Consider the following 23,471-nt stretch of genomic DNA (forward strand, 5'->3'; position numbering starts at 1 on the left):
AGCGCGAAACGTCACCGCGGCCTCACGTCACGGCGCGCGGGCGGTGCGAGAACAACAGCCCGCCTCTGCGCACGCGCAAAAGCGGGACGGGGAAAGTGGTCTGCGGGGCGCGTGCGTAGGGCGCCCCCCGCGCGCCTGGCGAGTGAGGCCGGGAACCGGCGCTGCGAGGCCCGGCGGCGGCAAACGCGGCCTCCGTTAGGCGGCCCGGCTGACGCGAGGAGACCTGGGACGGGGGCCGGCCCCGTCTTCCCCGCTGCAGCTGCGGAAAAGCGCTGCCGCCCCGCCCGCTGGTGCGGCGGTACCGGCGGACTGTGCAGCACCGTCGCGGGCAAACGGCCCAGGCATCCTGTTGAAGTTCCGTTCTCTGTGCCATCGGAGCGGGGAGCGGCCGCGATTTTTTGTCAGGCGATTTCAGTTGTGGCCCAGCCCATTGCTTTTCTGCGTTTGTGTGATCTCTCGTTACTGGAGAGCAGGATGGGAACGTTCAGCTTGCTGCAGTCACGTCTCCTCCCCTGACTACTTCAAAAAGCCCCTTGCCCTGCCAAGCCCAGAGCGACAGTCCTGCAGCAGGACAAGCCGCGTTGTCCCCACAATGAGCAGGCAGCGCACACGTTTTGTAACACTTCAAAATGGCACTCCGCTGACTTCAGGTTGCACATTTCTCCCAGCCCAAGCTGACCATTCTCTGCAGGACCACCTTCAATCAGCAAAGCAGCATCCCCCAATATGTAACAGGACAGCTGATACTGCTGCCCTCAAAGTCTAAGTAGCAGATGATTGTAAATACTACCATGGCAATCTGTTTTGTACAGATTTTAAAATAAGTTTACAGGCAGGAACTGTGGTGTACAAGATTCACAAATGACCTGTGTGTGCTTAACAAAGCCCCTTCTGTGACATGCTGATAGGTGACACATGTTCAGAGTCCCACCGAGGGAGCAGTGATCTGTGCCACTGCACCAGACTCCACAGCAGGGTAATCCCAACTGAGCTGCAGCTCACGTGTTTTCTGGCCCTGTGGTCAGAGGCATTTAATCTTTAAGACAATCAGAGGTTTGTAAAGCCTGGACAAGCCCCCAAAATCTATCCAAAGCAAGGGTTGGGGGTTTATTTTGGCCACTCTAAACAAACCTGGGGAAAACCTACTCGAACAGAAGTTTAAGACTTTTATCGTTATTACATGCCTATATAATTACACTGGTAAGCTCTTTCAAACAGACAAGTCTTCAGTGGGACAAAACCCTGATCTGCATACCCGGGCAAATAAACTTCCATTGGGAACCACATATGAAACTAAAAATTTGCACATCAAGGCCCACAACCTGAGTACTTTGAGATCATCCACTGAAATACACTGCAGAACATATGTCATATTTAAAAAAAAAAAAAAAAATGGATGGAATAGGACTGTGCTAAAGGAAGACCAACTGATGAAGCATATGCAAGAATGCTACAAGGCTCTGAATCATAATTATTAATAAGAACTCCAGAGCCGACGTGAAGGAGATGTAGTTGTCCCTCAAAGCTGAGACCCTTTGTTCCACAGTTGGCAAAATTGTCAGCCGTGTTCGTGAGACACTTGTCATGGAAAAGTCTATAACTAGAAAGTTTAAAAGGTGACCTTTTCTGCTAAATGATAGTGAGCCAAGAAAAATGCTGACATTGTGTGATGCTCCTGCACCATCAAGCAAGATCAATGAGCCACAGCTGCTTACACAGCTTCGAAAACACATCCAGTGTTTCCCTTGCCTTAATGTTCCAGTTCATGGCCATTTGTCAGTTTCAGCATCTTGCAAATGGATTTCACTGATGGCGGAAGGAGCAGTGAACAACAGGTTTTGAAGCTGGAGTTCCCTCACTACAGAAGCTAGAAGGGTTGTGGAAATCATTCCACATTCCTCTACCCATGCGGCTCTTTGTATTTCTGCACAAAGCCCACACAGCACCGAGCACTCTTGCTGCACTATGAGTACCATTCCCAGAGTGCTTTGCAGAGGTCACGTACATCCTGAAAGGCATCAGCGTTACATAATCCCTAAAACAGAGCATCTTCAGAATCAGGAGCAGGATGAACAGCTAAATATTGACTTTGAGATAAAAAATATCAACACCAGGGACCAGCACTTACAACGCTGGCTTACACTAAGCTCAGCCCAAACCCAGGGGCATGATTCCAAGATGATGTATCACACTACTGAAGCAAAATAAAGCTTATAGGAAAAGTGTAATTCCTGATATAGAGGAGTATAAAAATAGATTACAGAAGCTGCAATAAAGCATATTAGTTATTTATGCATTCAGTACAAGACCTACACATGCTATGGAACTTGGGAGGAGTAGGGGTGGAAATGATAGGGTAAGCACATCTTAGGATAGTCTACTCAAGCAATTGACTGAAATCTGGCAGTACGGCTCTCCCTGGATTCTAGAATCAATACTTCATTGCAGTAAGAGGTTCTCACCTTCTAGATGTTATTGCTTGACACAAACAAGTGCCTGTATTAGTTAACACTAAAGGCACAGCTAACGCTTCAAATGTGAACAAACCAGCCCCTTTTCATGGCCATGCCATCAACCTCTTTTTCCTCCCCAAGTTTCTTTGCGTCCCCACCACTCATTCCTATAGCTGGCACCATTTTACCGTGTTATCATGTTTTGAACTACATCCAGGAAAGGATATAGTTAAATAAGTGATTAAATAAGTGTTTTTATCAAAAGACGGTTTAACTGGCAAAGGAACAAGCTGCTGGAGACAGAGCAGATAAGGTCAGTCAAAATGGTTTCTTCTGGGAAGAGCAGTAGAGTACATTTTGTGATGCAAGGATGCTATAAGATGATCAAGAGTCCTTTCTCACCAGCAGGTGGACCAATATTCTGTTCATAAATTTAAACCCAGGTCACATGCATTGAGCAAACAGTTTTATTTCAAGCCCTCGCTACTTCTGTCTGCTATGCTCCTCTGCCTTTCCACAACAGAAGGAAAGATGTGCCTGCATCTCAGTAGTTCCAGTTCCTCCTGATACAAATGTGCCATCACTGTGAGGCTGATGTCAAAAGAGAGGAAGAGCAAATAGCTGGGGGAGAACAGCCCTAAACCACTGCTGGAAGATTCATTACACCTTTACAGCTAAAGCCCCAGACTTACAGATCTGAAGCAAAAAGTAGATTCTTCAGAGTACCTAAAGCTATGGTTAGCAGTTACAGCAACCAACTCCTTTATCATCCCAAAGCAGGAAAAAAATTAATCTTCTACAGGAATATGAGAAAAGAAGCCAAACAGACTTCATTTTAAGAGATGACACCTAAGTAAGCCTTTATCTACAAACACTTTAAAACTAAGAGACTTGGGTAAAAAACAACAAACAAACAAACAAAACAAACAAACAAAAAACCCGAAACAACAACACAACAACACAAGCAACAACAACAACAAACAGAAAAAAAAAAAATCAACAATCCTGTTTGTAATTCTATTTCAAACAGGCTCATCTCTCTGATAAGAGACTTCATCTTCCCTCCCAGCAAATGTACTTCTTACCCAGACTGGAATCTCCCATCAGTATTTAGTATTTTGCATTTCGGGATGCATTCCCACTACCCAAGACATTTAAGTTCAGGTCCAGAACAAAATAATAAAGAACAGCCAGCCATTGACTTGTCTAGAATACTTGAAACAGAACAAAGTATGGGAAAAAATACAGTAGTCATTCAGGTATGGAGCTGCTTCTCTAGAAAAAAGCACACTATAAAAGAAACTGGGCACTGGTAGGTTTGTCTGCTCCAGCCAATGGTTGAACTTTATGATGCAATTGTTAGGACTCAGCCATATTCAGTAATCCAGAACACAGGCACTGTTGACCTTACTAATAAAATTATTCCCCTAATATCTACATTACTCAGCCATTTAACACAAGCCTGCTATTCGAGATGGCAAGAGTAAACTAGGAGATACTGATTAGAAGTATATGAAATTACACTACCTGGCAAATAGCATGCTTTCTTAAAGATTATACACGATATTCTATACGACCATTCAGAAGACTAAACATAGCCATAAAAGCTTGTAAGAAGCAACTGTTGCCTTGTATTTGTCCATTTACATCTTAAGGCAGGCAATGCACCTGACTGCAGAATGACACTGCACAGACTCTATTCCCTCTACCAAACATGATGACTGTTGACCTTTGAAGAATGAAGATTTTTACAAAACAGATGTCATTTTACACTAAATAAAACCCTTGAATAATCAAACTTCATTTTAAACTAAATAAATACCCCAAATAATCAATATTCTGCTTAACACAAGGAGTATCTGTAAAACATCAGGCAAGTACAGTTGATGAAAATTCCCCTTCATGGAACTACACAGCCTTCATAAAGTTCTACGACATATTCAGATATAAGACCAGACAGTGGAGCAAAGTTGCAGTTGATGAGCACCTATTTATCAATCAAAATAGTATCTGCTAAGGAATAGGCAGAATAGGTACAGGTTTAGCCAGAGGTAAATATTAAAGCACCTGAAAATAGATTTCTAACAGAATGGTAAATGTAACATTTTTCTAACATTCTTCTCTTTGCTTATTACAACTGTACAGTGCATCAAACATTTAAGTTTCAGTGTTTGATCAATAAATCTCCTTGATTCCTCCTGAGGTTACTCAGCCCTTTTCCCACAGTTGCATTCACCTCCCTTGTAAAATAAATAAACAAAATAAAATCAAGCCCTGTTCTCTGAACTTCAGATACCTAAATCTTACACAGGTCAAGGATGTTTTGTTACCACACCCGTTTTTTTTAACCTTTCAATGTCCTTTGATCGAGGGCTGTTGTTACAACAGCCTAGGAAGAGCTTTGCTACAACTGATACTATCTGCAAGGCTAACAGCAGAAAACTGAAACATTCATGCTGCCAGCTGACATAACACTGCGTTTCTGCAAGATGCTGCAGAACTGTAACAGTAATTTTAATCTGCATAAAAATGGACCAAAGATGCAAAGATCAAAATAAACCCTCTGTTCTGAAAATTAAACCTCATGTTCTCCCTAGTGCAATAAGGGAAAAAATAAAAAGAAAGAAAAAAAAAGAAAAATAAAGAGAGGCTGTGATCATTGCAAAACTACTGCACTATTGCACTAAAGGATTTACTATCCTAATATCTAACATAATGTGATAAACATTTTAATATTGGGCACAGTAAGCCTCAACACATGGGGGGCATTAGTATGATTACTGGGAAAACAAATAAACAAACCAACCCTACACAAAACAGAAGACAGTGATGTTTTCCCTTCTCTTTTTGAGGATGTATTTTCTGTATTCTTACACCATACTTACCACTAGAGTATTCTGAGCATACTCTCCCACTGCACTAAGGTGCAGCACATTATGGCTCCACATATGCTGGCTGTTTCAACTTTTTGCCAGGGAAAAAAGCCTCTTCTGAAGAACTGGCTTAGGTCTCCTTAATACATTAATTGCTTTGCTGGAAGTTGAAGAACACAAGGTCAAACAAAAGTTCCTTGTATTCTCTGTAAGTGGAAAGGTTTGTTATAATTCTTACTTGTGGACGAGTTTATTAATTGCAGACTGAACACATCTCCCACACAGGAAAACACTCACCTTTCTCATATTCCATTTCAATGAGATGAGTGAGGCATTTCACCACCTTTATGCATAAACTTCCCCTCTTTATGAATATTCAGACTCCAGCAAAGAGGAAATTCGCAACAATATAAAATAATCATTACCAAGTTTATGCTGTAGAGAACACCTCAGGGATATCATAAAAGTAACTTAGTTTTATCAAATCACTTGCATTTTGCATCAAATCTACAGTCCATACATTTCATAGAAGCTCACAGTCAAACATGAAAAGAAAGTAAATTCTGCAAGTCTCAAGCCTGTTCAACTTTCTTCCACAGAAAGATGTTAAGAATGTAGAAATAACCTCTTAACAAACTAAGCAATTTCACTTAAATGCAGTGGGCTAGGCTTCTAGAGTTAGTCACCTAACAGGTGCATTTTCTTCCAGGAATTCTCTTGCTGTGTACCCTGAACTAATATTTGCAATAATCAATATATATCTTGCACAACAGGTTTGAAAAAAGCTGATTTTTACCTCTGTACAAATTTCTCACAAAGACATAAATGACCACCCAGTTTCTAAGGAAAAAGGATATATCAGGAGGAGAACGCACTTTGGTTCAGACCCCTTTTTCCCCACAAAACTGCCATTCAGATTTCCATGAAAAAGCGATCTTCATGTACCTATGTAAATTCTCATATTTTAATGAAAGACACAAAAGTCAAATATCTTTGCAGAGAACAAACTGGCAAAGACTCTTACAATCAAGTACTAAATGAAGTACTAAAATGGTTGCTTCTATAGCAGCAACTTGATTCCACAAACTTCAGTTATTAGAACAAATCACTTATTTTTTTAAACGTTGATTAAAGTTATCTGACATGGGAGTATTTCCTTATAGTCAATTTAAAAACTGAGTAATGACAAATACAGCCTCTCAAAGGAATACATTGCAAGATTTCTGTTTCTTAAATGGAATCTCTGCATTGATCACAAGAATCACACCTATTTTAGAGACACTGATGAACAAAATTGTGTTACCATTGTAAGACAACATGGTATGGACAGGAAGATCTAAAATTACCTTATCTCAAAATTCATACAGAACAGATGGATTCTGAAACATTCCCTCTCTACCCCTTTCACTTCAAAATAAGTATTTTTAAAGTTCACTTCTGACTGAGATTCTTCATTACTCCGTGCTTGTGCAGATGGAGAATTTATCTTTTACATCTTCCCTTCTGAAGAGACTGGATGTTTTCAGGGCAGCAAGTGTTTTCAGAGATGTACTATGGATAGCCTTTGAAGTTTTAAATATAAACCAACAAAAATCCAGACACTCAATGTAGTTATATTTGAGCAAAAAAAAAATTATATTACTGAGAACAGTAAACCCAAATCACAACACAAGATTATCAGCAAGTGTGCAAACAGGAATAAGATGAAATTTCATTCTTTTACAGCTTTGCCTTGAACTTGCCAGAAAGCAGCTGTTTAAGCATTTCAGAATTTTTTCCTTCTGGTGGTGGGGTCCATCTGTCGTGATCTGAGGAAAGCAAATAAAGTAACATACTTAGCTGATTGAGAAACTAAGCAGTTTACTTTTGTGTCCTCCCATTGCCCACCTTCAGCCACTGGAAGGACATTATTTTGGAGCCCATTTCTTACCAGGTATTTCTAGGATACAGCTATATAAACTTTTGCCACCATCCACAACCATGGTTATCCCAGTTATGTAAGAAGCAGCTGGAGACAGCAGGAAACACACTGCAGGAGAGATCTAACAAAAGAATGACAATTTTAATCTCTCTTAAGCTGCTGGGAATTGTTCATGTCAAAGACACTTGTAAAAACTTTTACAGGCAAGACATAGCAACACTTTCTACTCAGTAATGAAAACCATAACAGTCTTAAAGCCATCTTTCCAGCCACAAACATCAAGCATGTAACAGATAAAAACCAGTAAGCTCTCAAAGATCAGCATCAGATGCTGAAAATCAAACCGAAAAGTTGACCAGTTTATCAAAGATGCACATTCTCAGTTGAAGAGAGCTAAGCACTTTTAAGATACACTTTTATTTTTTTTCACATTAATTCTTTCAGTCCTCCCTGCTGGAAGTCAACCTGATCAGAACTAATGTCTACTATGAAACACTTCAGCTGTAAGAGGCATCTAAGTTAAATTTTTCGTGTCACAGTGACTACTGGTTAAGTTTCCCACTTGGCACTACTATATGTTACTACAAGCTTTTTTCTTTTTTAATATTCAATCACAGTGCAAAATTAAGTCTTTCTTTCTTGTTGTTGTTCTCAATATAATGAAGTAGCTTCAAAACAGAGAAAGAGAAGTGTCACAAATGTTCTGAAATACATTACCTCCTCAGGAACCGCTGATCTCTTGGCAGGAACTTTTGGTATGCTCCTTAACCACATCATTGTACCTTCTTCTCCATAGTTTGCAACAGCAGTTTCTGAAAATACTATTCCCTATTTTAAAACAGCATAGTGGAAATTCAGTTCTCTTGTATATGTTTAAACTGTGTTCATTGTAAAATTATGAAGTTGTAATTACTGGGATTCTCTATGGGATTAAACTATCTAAACAGCACTTGAATGCAAGTTTTTATATTTAATGGAATAGTATCATTTATACAAGAAGGTAATTTGGCCGCTAGCCACATCTCTGTTCAAGCACAATAATTCAGATTATTCCAATTCTCCACTGTCACTTCAATGACTATCAAGTGAAGAGTACAAAGAAGAAACTCAAAGACCATTTTGAAATTGTAAGCATTTCATATTAGCTTGCAGAAGAAAATCACCAAGGCCCAAGAACAAGTTCTCAATACTTTCTTGTATAATCTCTAATGTCAATGGGAGGGCTTCTATATAACCTCTGTATCTGCAGCACCATGCACTAGAAAATACAGCAGGTCTTTCCATACAGTTATTTAAAACAACTGCCACACACTACCTACTTCCTCAGAAATGTGGCAGGCATATTTTAGCTGACCTGCATAGTGGTTTCCTGTCTGCATACATTTTATAAGAAAAAAATCAGAACACACATTTTTACATTCAGTTTCTTTGAGAGAAGTTCTGCTCCGAATACAGTCTTTTTCTGCCTAAAACTAATCTAACGTAACACATAGAAGACAAAGTAAAAGACAGTATATGACACAGAGATTTTCAAAATAACTCTGTGGACATAGATGGAAACCATCAGCATACCTGAATCTCAAATAAAAAAGTTGTGTGAACTCAGAAATCATGTAATGATTACTGAGACATAAAGCATTCGGTAGTTTTATGTCAAGGGTTTGTAATGCAGGTTACCATCTCCTCCAAGGTATTATCTCACTTCATTATACTAGCAAATAAACCAAGAGTGCCAAGACAAAGCAGAAAGCTGAAGCAACTTTATCCCACATCTCTGGCTTGTCATCCTAACAGTACAAAATAATTTCAAATGACCGGAAGAATGCAGACGAGGGAATTATAAATCAATACATAAATAATCCACACACAATTACAGGCTATAGATGTTAAAATCTGAAAGTTTTGGTCTGAAAATTTTAACCATGAGCACATATGATGGCTAAGTTTAATCAGATTGTTTGCCATTACTTACAGGAGCAACGCTGTTGATTCTTACTCCGCTGTGGGCCCATTCTAAAGCTAAAGTCTTGGTTAGGTTATTCACAGCAGCTCTTGCAGCTCCTGTGTGCCTATTGAGAAAATAAAACAAAAGAAGTATCTGTTCCCTCAGCTGACAGTGCCCAATATTAATTCTACCACAGCCTCACTAGGGTAGTCAGAGTAGCTTTCTATGGTTGGACCAACCACCTGAGATAGAGATTTTCCAGTTTGTAAGTTTGACCATAGATTTACAGTTTAAACAAGCTATGCTACAATTTCCTGTCATTTCTGGCAGTAGTTATCATCTCTTCCCCAATGTGACATGAGGTCAGTTACATTCCATTGCAAAAGTGGCTTATGAAATGAAAAACACCAGGAGACAAAGTTCAAACTGTGTAACACTATAAAACATAGGCTGCACAGGTAAAGCAACACTTGAAAGGACAGTGGTCTGAAAAATAGTTTAGATCTTCTGACAAACATGATTCAAACCAGCCACTGTTCAAAAATTATTACAGGCAGATGGAGATAGAGATGACCATAGCCAGAGTGATCTCACACACCTTGCTGCTGTAGGAAACTAGTCTGAAATGAATACCAGCTTGAACAAACGCAGACCAAATTACTGCAGTAATGAAGAGCAGGCAGTGGGACTCAAAGAATAATAGAGTTTAGTTCCTTTAGCCTAGCAAAAGAGAGGAGACAGATAAAATAGCTTCTCCAATACCAGAAAAGGAATAAGAAAAACTTAAGAAAGGCATAAGAAAACCTGACTCATTCAGGTTTTAGGCCAGACTTCTGTTTCTTAAGCCTGACTTATGTTTAGGCCAGAAATAAATCATCTCCAGACACAGTATGAACACACAAACTTGACTAGTTTCATGCTTAAAATTAATACTTATGAAAACTGTATCCAGTGATTTCTGGCATAAGCAGTGGCTGCACTTGTAAACGCAAGTCTTTTTCAATAGTCTCTTTCCAAAACAGGTATCAAATCAGCAGGAATCTAATTTTAAAGTAGTTCTGTCTATCCACCTACATCCACACACAACAGTTTTTTTGGAAACTTTTTTCCACTGTTACTCGGAACTAGGTTTTCTATATCTTGGTTCAACTCTCAAATGTAGCTTCAGCCTATTTACCACCACAATGTAAGCAGAGTGGAGAAAAGCAAGTAACTGTAGTTCCAGCACCACCCTGTGGATCTCTAAATTTATTTTGTACTGCCAAGAACAAGCTAGTGAGAAAATATCCTGTTGTTGGTTGAAAATTTGAAATTTTGAAAACTTTCAACCCTGAATCAGGACAAAGACAGGTAATGTAACATTTACTCAAATTCTATTTTCATGTTTTCTTCAATAGAAATTCACTTTCAAAGTTTAACAAAGTAGTTTCAAAGAAGAAATTCAATTTTTTTCAATTAAGAAACTGTCAAAATGCAGCATTTTGATAACTTCAAAATTTCCTTTTAAAATAAATAACTGAAACAAATAATTTTCTGAACATTATTTCTCTTTCAACACATTGAAATTTTTTTGGTGGAAAAGTTTCAAATCAGAAGACTCTTGCTCACCTCTGTTTTGAGGGTAAAGAAATTTGAACAAATATAGTACACAAATGGATATGGAGAGGATGCTGCATTTACGTGCAGACAGTTGTGATCATTTGTGTCACTATAAAAGAACTACAAATGTGGTAATATGTTTGTACCCATGAGCCTTCTTCCCAGTCAAGAAAGGAGTAGAGCAAATAGAACTGATTCTCTGTGTCAGAGAAACTTCTCTGAGAAAGATGGCTACAAAGTGAGGGTAAAAAGGAAAATGGGAAAGGCAGGCATTATGTGACCCAAATGATAATGCAAAACCTGGTAACATATTAGAAATGTTCCTCCTACTCCCTTGCTACCAGTCCAACTCCCGTAACTCATTACTACACCCTCAAGACCTGTAAACTGACAGCAGAAGAGGAAAACAACAGGTGCCAAGTGTTTGTAAACCCTCTAGAAACTTGGAGAGAGAACAAGCAAATGCTGCATTTCAGTGCATCTAGTCCCACTATCACAGCATTTCCAGTGGAAGCTTCACTGGCAAGTCTTGCTTCATAGTTTCTTACAAACAAGTTGACAGAGACCAGAGATGTTATTTACTCCTGTAGTCTCTGTTGAAGTAATAAAAGATGCCCCCCCCCCCACAGCCAAAGGATACTCTTGCTCTGCCTTGACTTAACTACTGTATTTCTATACTGTATGCTGGATTTCTATATAAAATATAAAGTATTTAGGAGCAATTAGTACTTCCAGGGGAAAAATACAGGAAGATGTAAAAATCAAATAAAATATATATTACGACATTCCAGGAAGCCCATTTCTCACAGCAGCAGTAATGTTGACAATGACTCCTCCATGTTCCTGCATCCAGGCATTGTACACTGTATGAAGGAGGAAGATATCCTATAAATATCAGGAGAAATGCATACAAACGAACTTGCCAACTGGAAGCCAATTCTGGAGTTTCAACTTCAATTACACTACACAGATCTAGACAATCAATCTGCTCTTTGTATCACAGCCTCATCACTGCAGTGGTGAGAAAACAGGTGTGGTCTGGGTAAGGCTCAATGTTTGTCAAGAAGCCTTTTGGTGGAAATCAAGATCTCATGCTTCCACATAAATTATTTTCATTTCCACATTCCTAATGCTGTCTGAGACTCATGCATTGTACTTAAATTGAACTCTAAATTTACATCCCTGATGGGAGAGAAGTCTTTCCCTGTGTTACACACAGGGAATACAGGCTACAGAAGTTAAGTGGTTTTCCTGCAGTCCTTTGAGTATCCAAACTAACTGACTCCTCAAACCTGGCCTTAACCAGAAGATTGTACTTGCCTAAATGTTTGTTTGTATATATGAACAACTGTAATGTGAAGTTTAATGTAAAACTTTGGGTGAGATTCATTAAAATAAATATCCACTGTCAGAGAAGTGTGTGAAAAAAGAAAGTAGGGAAACTTTAAATGTCTTGTATTCTGGTATCACTGTAAAAAAAAAAACAAAACAAACAAAAAAAAGCTTAACATTCAGTCCTTACCTGCTTTGCAGCAGTAGAAAGTGCCTGTCAGATTTGTGTCTATCACAGCATTCCAGCCTTTTGCACGGATGGCTTCAGAAGGACTTGCAAATTGGCCCCCTCCATTATTCACCAAGAAGTCAATCTTCCCATGCAGATTCAGTGTAAACTTCACCAAAGCTTCTACCTGAAACAATATTTGTTAGTGGGGTATGCTGATTAAGCTATATACCAAATTTCATTCTCAGACAGTATTTTCTCTCTCATATCATCTTCACACATAAAGAGGAGGCCCCAGCCTTCAGAGGGGCTGGAAGATCGGTATGACAGGCTTAGTCAGCCAAGAAGGATTGGGCTGAGTCCATGTTTACTTAGGAAATCTTCCTGGTATAATGCAGGTGCCACACAAAATATCAGCACTGAAAGAAGACTATCTATGCTGCTGAAGTTTTGCAGAGACAAACACACACAAAACCTTCTACTTAAGACCTACTAAGAATCTCCTAACATTTTTCGCAAGGGTGGGCGTCTTCACATCAGATACTGGAACAGTTCCATATCAGGTAGCTACTGTTTTTTTTAATCTGACCCATATACCTTAGCATTTTAAACAGAAAACACAAGTCATCTTGTGAAGTTGTGTATGGTCACTAAAGCTCTGACATATGAGCTGGCAACAGCCCATCTTCTCATGCAGATCAAGCAGATCAATTTATTACCCTATAAAACATGAACTTCTACCAAGTGCTGGAAATACTACAAGTTGTCTTCTTCAGCAAATGAAAGGTGAATATTTGGTTAAGCAGATACCTTCTGCCTATAGGCAGGATGAATACTTATGATTAAGAGCACTGTTTGGTACTGTTTAACTTTGGGTACACTGAGAAGGTATTAACAGCAAATAGCAGTAAACATTTTATTCACTTACTCAAAGACCAGTCAGTGCAGAATAGGAGTAGTTTAAGTTCATATGGAAGGAAATAGATTTTGAGAATTTAAACCTAGCTCTAACAATGACCTAATCTGAGCTACAGGTTGTAAGCAAAGCCTTTTGCATTGTCTTGTTTTGGAAGCACAGCAGCTTTGCCACACACTCAAACTAAACGTGAGAAAACTTCTGGAAGGGAATGTATTCCAAAGCATTCAAAGATTTTACAGATACCAACGCTGATGTATTATATTTTTCCAATTACAAGACAGCAATAAGAACTCTATAGCAACCATTTAATAATCTAAATTTTATCTTAAGAAACAGGAGAAGTGGGGCAACATGACTTTCCCACATACATTACCTATCATAACTAGATACCATATATCAGTTATTCCTACTCAAGCATATGTGAAAAGTTAATCTAGTATCTTTGGTCAAAGAAAACACAGACCAAAAAAAAAACACAAAAAAACAAACAGCAGGAGCAATGCTGCTGCTGAAACAGATTTGACTAGAGGAAGGATATCTATCAACCTTCCTCTGTAATGAGCTAGCAGTAGAAAACATCAGAAATAAAAGAACAAGCAATGCATGACCTGTATCTCACCAAGAATGTCACCACCTCAGTCTCATAAATAGCTGCCTTATAGCTTTTGCTGCTAACAGTTCAGGACGGTTTAACAGAATTGCATGGATCCTGTAGGGATCACAGAATCACAGAATGGTTAGGGTTGGAAAGGACCTCTGGAGATCACCTAGTCCAACCCACCTGCTAAAGCAGGTTCACCCATAGCAGATTGCACAGGAATGTGTCCAGGCGGGTTTTGAATGTCTCCAGAGAAGGAGACTCCACAAACTCTCTGGGCAGCCTGTTCCAGTGCTTATTCAGCAAGGATGCACCCTGCTGAATAAGAAAACCTAAATAGGCATATGGTGACTGAAGCCTGATTGAAAAACTAATGCCTGCTGAGAAAAAGATGCCTTAAGAAAACAATTTTCATAGATAAATCACCATCTTTAAGTTCCGAATAACATCTTATTCCTCACATCAATCATTGCAGCTTGTGGGATCTGAGGAAAAGAAAAAAAAAGCAAACCAAAAAACCAAAACATCTGTGACAGTAGTCCCAAACCCATGACTTACGAGAACCACCTTGCCATAAAGACTTCTAAGTTTGCTCACAACCAGAGAAGAGTAAGTTATGTCTCATTAGGCAGCAAAAGTTATGTGTTGCTCAGCAATATCAAACTCTACTCCCTGTCAGTCTGAGAAGCTTGCTTTGAATATTGGTCCCCATAAGTCACTGAAGTATGGGCTCATTTATGGAAGGCATATGGTTTCAGTACAAGGAATATTTGAACAGACTAAGGCTATTCAGGCTCATGAAAAACAAAATAAAACACAGAAAAGGGAAAAAAAAACAGAGATAAAGTAATACAAGAAAAATTCACTGAGAAGAGACATGACAAACAAGTTTTCAGCAGGTGGACAAAAACTGCTATGACATCAATTCAAAATGGTTCACACATTTTATCTTAAGAAACTCTGTTGTTGTTTCTACTTGTCACGCCATGTTCTCAGGGTAATAAAAAACCAAAAATAAAACCAAAACCAAACATATATCAGTTCTGCTTTCCAAAAGCCAGCAAAGGCTGGCAGGTTCTCCAGTGACAGCTCAGATGGCTGCAACTGCAGCAATCTTCACAACGTCTTCTGTGTTGCTGAGAAAGCATCATTGCAGAGCTTCTCCCAATTACAGTAAACATGGTGACAGCAGTCACCAGCAGAGTGAGAAAGAGGGAGCGGTAGAACACGTTTAAATTGCAGTGAAAACTAAAGAACATTCCTTTCTGTTCCTAAATATTCACAATTCACATGAAAGAACTTCATTAAAAAATCTACTAAAGACACTCTCTGGAAGTAAAGCAAAACTGCAGAAACCATATCGAGCAGTTTAGGACAGTCTTCTGATAAAGACTGAAAATAACAAACTCAGGCCCTTCATACATAACCAGAAGACAGGAGGTCTTCAATAAGGATTTTTTATGTGTGACTGCAACTCAAAGGTATTATATAGTAGTACACTTTCACAGATAACTGAGGTGACAGTACTCGCTGACACAGAGAAAAGGGAGAACTCTCCACATGCATTCACAGGTCACCTTGAACTTGAGTAAAACTCAGCAGACAAACTACCCACTACAGCATATTAGATCTGCTATTTGAGGACTAGAACTAGTAGGCATTCTTGCACAGTGATAACAGGTATTTTTACTTCTTGTTATTGCTGTGTTATTTTAAAGCAAGACAACAGGAATGTCTTATCCACAGCTTCCCACCAAGCCACACTCTTCCACTATAGGCTTCACAGAGACAGGCATTAAGTATTTATAAACCAACTGAGATTATGCTAAGCTAGAAGGTTTATTGGAAAAGAAAAGTTACTAGTTAACTCAGACATAAGGCAAGTGCTACATAGTACTGTATTGAGCCCATCTTGAGAAGTCCTGTTTGTCTGATGTCCAAGTGATAGGTTTTAGCTTTGAGCTTCCAGCAGCAGTTACTGTTGCTGGAACTCAAGTATGGAAAGGGGACACTGCACAGAATTCCGAATTGCTGGTTGCAAGAAGAGCAGTGGCCTACTAAACATGCAAGGTTTTATCTTTCACTTACCTAGATATGTCTTCTACTTATCTAGATGGCAGGTAAAGAAATGTTTGTCCAGCACATAAAGCACAAAGTCTTTACAAGTTCCTCATCTCTTTCTTTCCCTGTCAATAGATAATGCTGTAGCTCAACATTTAAGACACACAAACACATGCTTCCCCTTCCCAACACCTACAAAGATCAACAGAAAGCTCTTTTCACACGGGAAAAAGGATGGGGTCTTTCTCCTTCACTCTCGCCACCATTACATTGAGGCACTAGAATTAGTTAATTACATCCTTGAACTTCCAAAAAAAGAGCTTGGTTTGGAAAGACACACACACAGCTGTCTGCTCTGCATCTCAGCAAGAGCAAAGTGAACTGCTTTTGTTATATCCAACACATTATGTGAGCAGTTCTAGAAAACATCCAAATAATTAAAATCACTTCAGCTTTATAATCAAAAAGAATCTATATTGATCACTACATACATGCCAGATCACAAGATACGGGACAGGTGCACAACCACTGCTTCAGGATAAGGTTCCATGAACACAAAACATAGAAACCTTAGGTGATCTTACCGGCATTCCAGAACCCTCTACTCATCCATTTTAAAAAACTGAACAGGTTTGTTATCCTTTACAAAACATTCAATGGAAAACTAGCCAACAGCAGCAGCAGCAATCTGACAGGTTATGCAATGGCTGAAAATTCTCCGTCAAGAAAGATTACGTCTTGCACATTAAACAAAAAGTAAGCTTTGCTAGAAAGCAAGAAGGCTTCTGAGGATGAAGCTTAAGAGACTTAATGTGAATTCATTAAGCTGTTCCCATGATATACAGCATCAGGCTCTGTAGCAATTAATTCACTGCACCTTCTTTGATTCTTCTGAGGCCAGAAAGAGCTTAACAGATATATTGCACTACATGATGAGGGATGAATCTTCTAATGCTTGAATTTCACAAATCCAAAGTAGGGCACACAAGAGGAATGAGCTGTGTCACCTTCAAAGCAGGTCAGTTACTTTACGACTTGCAACAGGAGGCAAAAAAAAACATTTGGTAATTTTGAAAGCACTTTCATCATTCTTAGATCTCTATTCAAAGTTCCTCCCTCTAGTTTGCCTGATTATAAAATCAAAACCATGACAAAATTCATAGGAGCCTTTAGTGAAATGCAGAACCACTGATGGAAATGGAGGGTTGAAAAAAAAACCACAACCGCATGCTACAGATGGCTCGTTGCTACAGGTGATCACAGTGGCTTCCTTTAAGAGAAAAATTTACTCTTAGAAAGGTGTCAGTATCAAAGAGAAGAATATAACAAATTAATTATGTAGTTCTCCGGGAAGCTTTTTGGGCTTTGATGCTTGTGATGCATCAGTTCTGACATCTAAGGAGGCTTGAACTCCCAAGTTTTTTCCTTTGTTGAAACATTCATAAGGTATTTCTCCTTCACACATTCTATCATACCTGGTATAAGAGCTGAGAAAGAGGATGTAATGACTCACAGGGAATACTTGTAGAGGCTGTGCTCTCTACCCAACAACATGCTTCCGCGAATTTCTGAGGTACCTTCTCTTCGGTCACGCTAAGCTGAAACCAGACAATGAGTTTTAAAGCTCTTCATGAGTACATACAGAGCCAACACAGCTGTACAAGTCTTCTTTCTTTCAGGAGGGAAGCCAAAAGTCTAAATGCCTTCTCACCTCAAATTCCACTGTAGACAAGAAGCTAGTCCTGTATTTGTAAAAATACTGAAGTGAGTTAGATTGCTGTGTTGCCTCTACTCAAGATTTAGCCCCAAGGCTAGAAAAATTCTTCACTACATCTTCTACTAATCCATGTTACTAAGACTCAAAGTCCCAGGCGCTAAATTTAAGGTTAAGAATGGAGTAGGTTTTGAAAGTGGATATACAATGTTCTTTCACTAGAAGTAAAAGCCCAAAGGTACTTTTCCTCTAGTGTCTGCAAGACAATCAAATGCAAACTAAAATAAACTATTCACCATTGCTGCTCTTAGAAAATACAATAAATAAGAATTGTGAGCAGCGGGTTGTGGAAAATCTGCCATATCCCTCAGTTCTAAGTTTCGACAGTTTTTAGCAGTATAAGTTACTGATTGTTAGAGTTTAGCTTCAACTTACAAACACTAAACACCTAAGTGTAAGGAAGTACTATGCCGAACACAAATCTAAAAGCTGAAAATTACTATAAGACACATTTCTAGTCCACTAGTAATTCTAGAAATTAAGTAAAAATTGGACAGAATTTAGCAATCTTTGAGAATCTCAGCATTAAAGAACTAACAGAGGAGGAAAGAGCCAGAAAAAACAAGAGCTAAAAACCAAAAATCACAGGGTCTCTCTAACCAGTAAAAATATCTATTCTTGGAGAGGGACATCTGGAATGGATAAACATTTTTTAGTGGCTACACTTAAGTTCTTATGTTAACATGCAACAGAAATTGCATTCCTTATTCAAAACTTCCACAAAAGACTTACACAATTTTCATAGTGTTTTTTTTCTGAATAGGGCTTCAGCAGAAAGAAGCAAGAGCAGTTGGAGAACTGAAGTGAGTCAAACTAGGAGACTGGGTCAATAAGTGAAACATTCAAGACTGGAGTTTAATTGACCTTATTCCTCTGCACTCTCTCTTCAGTACATAGAGCTGTGAAATGACAATGGTTTATGAGAACTTCCACTGTCAGAAGGCACCTGATAGAGGCTTCTCCAATATTGTATGAAAAGTTCTAAGGAAGTTTTGGTGTATCTGTAAATGAGCAGAGCTTAAAACTAAACTTGAAAACAAGACAATTCTACGATGATACTACAGGGTAATACCAAATACAGAAGTTTCTCCATATATCAGCATGGCTTCCACTAACACAGAACAATGCCTGAACACTTCACACAGCTCCACAAAGGCGGCTTTAAAAGCACCTTCAAGAAAGATTCCAAAGCCATCTAAGACTGTTTGGTCCAACATGTCTTTAGCCACACTTAATAAACAGGAAAAGAATGAATGGTAAGTTTTTTTAATGGAGATTACCTCATTTCACCATCCAAGCTTTCTACCATCCCACAGAACACTGTAGTTCCCCCTAAATCATTTTTAAACTGATGCAGAAATAAGATCCACCTGCAAAAGGTTATTAAGCATGCAGAGTATTTTCTGCAAGAACAGTGATGTGAAAGAAGGCTTAAGCCTCTCTCTCTCTTTACCTCTTTTCTTTCCTGTAGCTTTAATCTTGTAAATTGACCTCTGACATCTGTCATAACCCATTATGTTGCATTGCTGATGATAGTATATACAAATCTAAAATTCACTGGTAGGTGAAGTGACATACTGCACAGCCCCAGGGTTCATCTCCTTCAGGAGAGAAAGTCTAAGTATATTACTATAAATATTTTATGGCATGAGCTGTTCCATAAGGGAAGAATTTTATTTTTTACTTGCTTTATGGTGGTATATTAGGATATTTCCAGAATCTACATAGCTACTGAAGGTCATTAATATTCCTTCAAGTTATGCTAGAATTTGAAAAGTTAAGAAGTTAAGAAGAATGTAGCAATCAGTGGTTACTGGAATACTTTCTAGCTGTCTGCAATAGGTTCAAAGTCCAACCTGATGCTGGACTTTTAAATGTTTAATTACACAGATTTAAAAAAATAGGAGGTGAATGCAGATTTCTGAAAACCTGGATTAAGTACTTTTGCTCTTGACCTTCCATTTGTTGTAATATGAAGACAAAAGAAAAAGCTTAACTGAGATAGTAAATGAGTAATTGTAACCAAATTGTAATTGTAAACAAAATTTGAAACATGGTTAAAAATATCTGTGGGTTGTTTTTTTTTGCTTTGACACAAGCAAAACTGACGATGCAGGGCAATCGTGTCAAGCCACAAGCGATGAGATTCCATTCTATGACTCCCTGTCTGAAAGAACTATTCTGAGGTCCCCATCTTCACACGTTAACGCCCCCTCACTGCAGTCACAGAAATGTGACACAGAACCACGCTAAATGGGCTCCAGCTCAGCTGTACTATATGCCAGTTTCAGAGACCTGCTTCTCCCAGAAATATCTGAAATACATATGCATGGTCAGAAAAATATTTGCAATTCCAAATGTTTTCTTGCTTGGGTGGCTAACAAATGGTCTTCTCTTGGAAAGCACATCTTTATCTAGATCTAAGCCACTTCTGAGAGGGTCAGGAAAGACCTCTGGAGATCTGTGAATTTATATACACAATATGCTTTTGACACATTAAGCCCCAGAACAAGATCACCAGTCTTCACCTCATCTTCTTTGCGGATATTGCACTGTACAGGAGTCACTTTGGCAGGACTCATGGAAGAAAATGTAGCATTCAGTTCTTCTGCAGCAGCTTTTAATCGGTCAAATTTACGAGAGGCAATAACAACACTGCAACCTGTAGAGACAAAATGAAACATCCTTCAGCTAACATGGTTAAAATTACAGTTATGCTAGGTTTTTAATAACATCATCGAGATATCTTGTAGGATGTTCATTTATTAGTCACTGACTAGAAGATACAGCATTGAAGTTCTTGCAAGAGAAAGAAATGACTGATGTCAGGTGCTTTTTAGCAACAAGATCCCACTGTGCCAAGAAAAAAGCAATCAAAAAAATGTCCATGAGGTTCCCTCTCCTTCCTGCAGAAGGGAAGATAGCCTGTGAGCTGCAGAGTCAGCAAAGTAGCTTTCAGACATCACTTTTGCTGCCTTTGCTCACAGCTGCCTCATTTATCAATTATGTGATTTAAAGATGCTTCAGCAGGTCTTGATTACAAAAAAACCGCTTGCTCCTAAAACCACAAAAATAATCTTACCGTATGTCTGGCTGTAATTTTGATTAGTGGTGAGCAAATGTAATCCTCTGCTTTTTAACCCTACAGAGGCTGAAGGAAAGGATGATAGCCTCATGAGATTAATTCTTATCTACAGACTACAGACAGCAGAACAGAGGCTTCTCTGTGGCACCGCCACACGCTGCAAAACCCTTGCTCAGAAAGGAGAGGAAAAAAATAGGCAACAGCTCAAATTTTCTGGTTTTTTTTCAGCATCTAGAGGCAGAAGGACTTGTTCTACAGAGAAAAACAAGGCAGGTGCCAAATTAATGGCAAACACTGACACTACGACTAGTCTAGCCTCTTCTGTCACACCAGCAGACTCAGGACAGCTTTAAAGCTTCAGCAATTTGCTACTACACAGACTAAAACAGACCACACCAAATAAATTCCTAATGCAAATCCAGTAGGCATGCAATGTCATATTATGGATAAACAAATGACTAGCTTCCACTGCCATGCAGGCAAGGAGGTCTTGCTCCCAGTTTGCTCCTTCCATAATGTGAGCACCCAGCAGAGGCCATCCCTTCCTCATACCAGCTCTGGTGCTCATCTGCTTTAACATAAACCAATTCAACGTTCTCAACCAGCCAAAAAAATGTTACCAGCTTGCCAGGTGCTTTTTTTTTCTTTGTTGATATTTTACTGAGTGGAATTTGGCCTCTCATGTGATCAAACAAACACCAGAATCAACTAAAAATAACTAGTGAGAGTAAAGAGCAGCAAGCTGTTCATTTGGCTCATACTGTCTTGTGAAACTATACATAAAACTAGAAATAAAATTTAAAAAAAACAAAACAAACAACAGAGGAGCTGAATTCTTCCAGAAGAAATTGCTGCAACTACATATCCCTAGGAATGGGAGCTCCACCTTTAATCAGTGGCCATCTTATAACAACACATGTAGATATTAGTCTCTGAGGTCTCCTGATTTTTAAATTAAGAACTCTAGTCACTTACACAACCACCTGACTAACACAGAGTAGATAAAATGGCACACACTATTACCAATTAACACAAAATACTAAATCACAGTAGCACCGTTATATTTATCAACTGAAGTGCTTATTATTAATACCCACGTTGATAGAGTAAGGTCCAGTAAGAGACTGTATTTTTGCTAAATATGCTAACTGGGGGAGATGGAGATTCTAACTGACTGAAGAGCACTTGAAAGCTACTGTACAACCTGACACTACTTCACTTATTTTGCTTCACAAAGAATGACCAGACCACTTCCTGATAGGGTCAGAGGGAAAAGGTCACAAGTTTCCAGATGAAAGGTTTAAATCTGTCCAGAAGGCATCAAAGGAGACTGGTTATAAAAACAACGTGCATTATCTGTCACTGCTCCCTCAGGCATTCTCTGTCCAGCCAGTACTCCCTGCAAAAACAACACAGCCTAAAGCACAAGCTACACATGGAAATAGTTACTGGTCATCTTCTTGTCAGGAGTAGCCAGTAAGTCTGCAGGTGAGGAAGGTTACTCAGACTTAAGCCATAGCTCTTTCTTCACTTTCTCACATATGCTTTGTAGAGACTTGCAGCCTTGTTTTCTATTTAGATGTTATGGACACACATTTTGTTATTTGTATTTTGCTTGAGAAAATAATCCAGATCAAATTAAGTACAATTTTAAGGTAACTGGGTAACATCATCAACCAACAGCGTGATGATGCTTAAAAAGCACCTCTTTAAGGGTGCATGTAAAGACACCTTAAAAAAAAATGCTTAGTTCCCCAGTAATATAAACGTGACAAAACCAGCCCTCCCTTCAGTTCCACAGCACAAGTGGAAAGCTGGGGTGACAAAGTCCAGGAGGCGCAGAGATGTCTCCCAGCACACCATTAACAAAGAAAGCTCTTTACCACGCAGTGAAATGGCACGGTGCACGTTCTGACAGCGTGAACCACGGGCAGCGTGTCACTGCGAGCCACAATGCTAGTGCTGGGGCATCCAATAATGACAATAAACATGACCCGAAAGCATTCTGATGCCGACAATCCCTAGCACTTCTGTGGAAACCTGCAGAAAAGGTGTTGCAAGGTGGATGACCTGAAGATTGTCTTTCACTCCAGATTTTACCATTTCTCTGTAATCAGCACTGAAAGAAAGCCCACAAAGCACACACTGAAGATATACTTTAACTTCAGGCCATTCCTGTCACAAGTACTGAGAAAGAAGCACCATTTCTCCAAGCTTACTGTGTGGACAACAGTTCAAAATCTTACTGCTCTGCAAGACTTAGCTCAACAACCAGATAAATCCTCCGCCTAAACAAGGTGAAAACCCACTCAAGAGGGAATACAAGAGAAAGGGTCTGGATTCAGTATAACTTCACTTTGACCACTGTAATTTAAGTGCCGCATCTTTTAAGTGCCAGCGGGTCAAACGACACAGCCCCACATCAACCCCACCTCGTCCCCATCGCTATTCACCGACTCCTGTCACAACGTCCCACCCACAAAGCCCTCACAGCCCCACTGTCCGGGAGCTCCCCGACCCCATCCCCCGCCTTCCCCTCACCCACCCTGCTGCGGAGCCCCATCCCCCGCCCACCTAGCGCCAGCAAGTCGGCGGCGATGGCCTTGCCGATGCCGGTGCCACCGCCGGTGACGATGGCCACCCGCCCGCGGAACAGCCCCGGCGCCAGCAGCCCGCGCGCCGCCATCTTCCCCACACACACACACACACCCCGCGGCTCGCACAGCGGCGCCGCCACGTGAC

General features: G+C 39.6%; 1 protein-coding gene across 1 annotated transcript; it reads right to left on the minus strand.

Annotated features, from left to right (window-relative positions):
* Positions 1-6,276: 6,276 nt before the first annotated feature.
* On the minus strand, positions 6,277-23,454 carry PECR (peroxisomal trans-2-enoyl-CoA reductase). The gene is made up of 8 exons (XM_065841437.2): positions 23,304-23,454; positions 20,173-20,306; positions 12,314-12,479; positions 11,573-11,654; positions 9,220-9,316; positions 7,965-8,075; positions 7,257-7,368; positions 6,277-7,134 (listed from the first exon to the last, which is right to left on the minus strand). Exons 1-8 carry the CDS (start codon positions 23,413-23,415, stop codon positions 7,046-7,048), a joined length of 903 nt encoding a protein of 300 aa, XP_065697509.1. The 5' UTR covers positions 23,416-23,454; the 3' UTR covers positions 6,277-7,045.
* Between the last annotated feature and the right edge of the window lie 17 nt (positions 23,455-23,471).

The sequence above is a fragment of the Patagioenas fasciata genome, chromosome 7 (assembly GCF_037038585.1).
Source record: "Patagioenas fasciata isolate bPatFas1 chromosome 7, bPatFas1.hap1, whole genome shotgun sequence".
Taxonomy (NCBI): domain Eukaryota; kingdom Metazoa; phylum Chordata; class Aves; order Columbiformes; family Columbidae; genus Patagioenas; species Patagioenas fasciata.

Coding starts and splice junctions, on each gene's coding strand:
- PECR (XM_065841437.2), bottom strand. CDS start 23,415: ATGGCGGCGCGCGGGCTGCTGGCGCCGGGGCTGTTCCGCGGGCGGGTG. Junction 11,655..12,313: donor TTTCTACTGCTGCAAAGCAG/GTAAGGACTGAA, acceptor TCCTTCATACAG/TGTACAATGCCTGGATGCAG. Junction 8,076..9,219: donor GAATCAACAGCGTTGCTCCT/GTAAGTAATGGC, acceptor GTTTTAAAATAG/GGAATAGTATTTTCAGAAAC.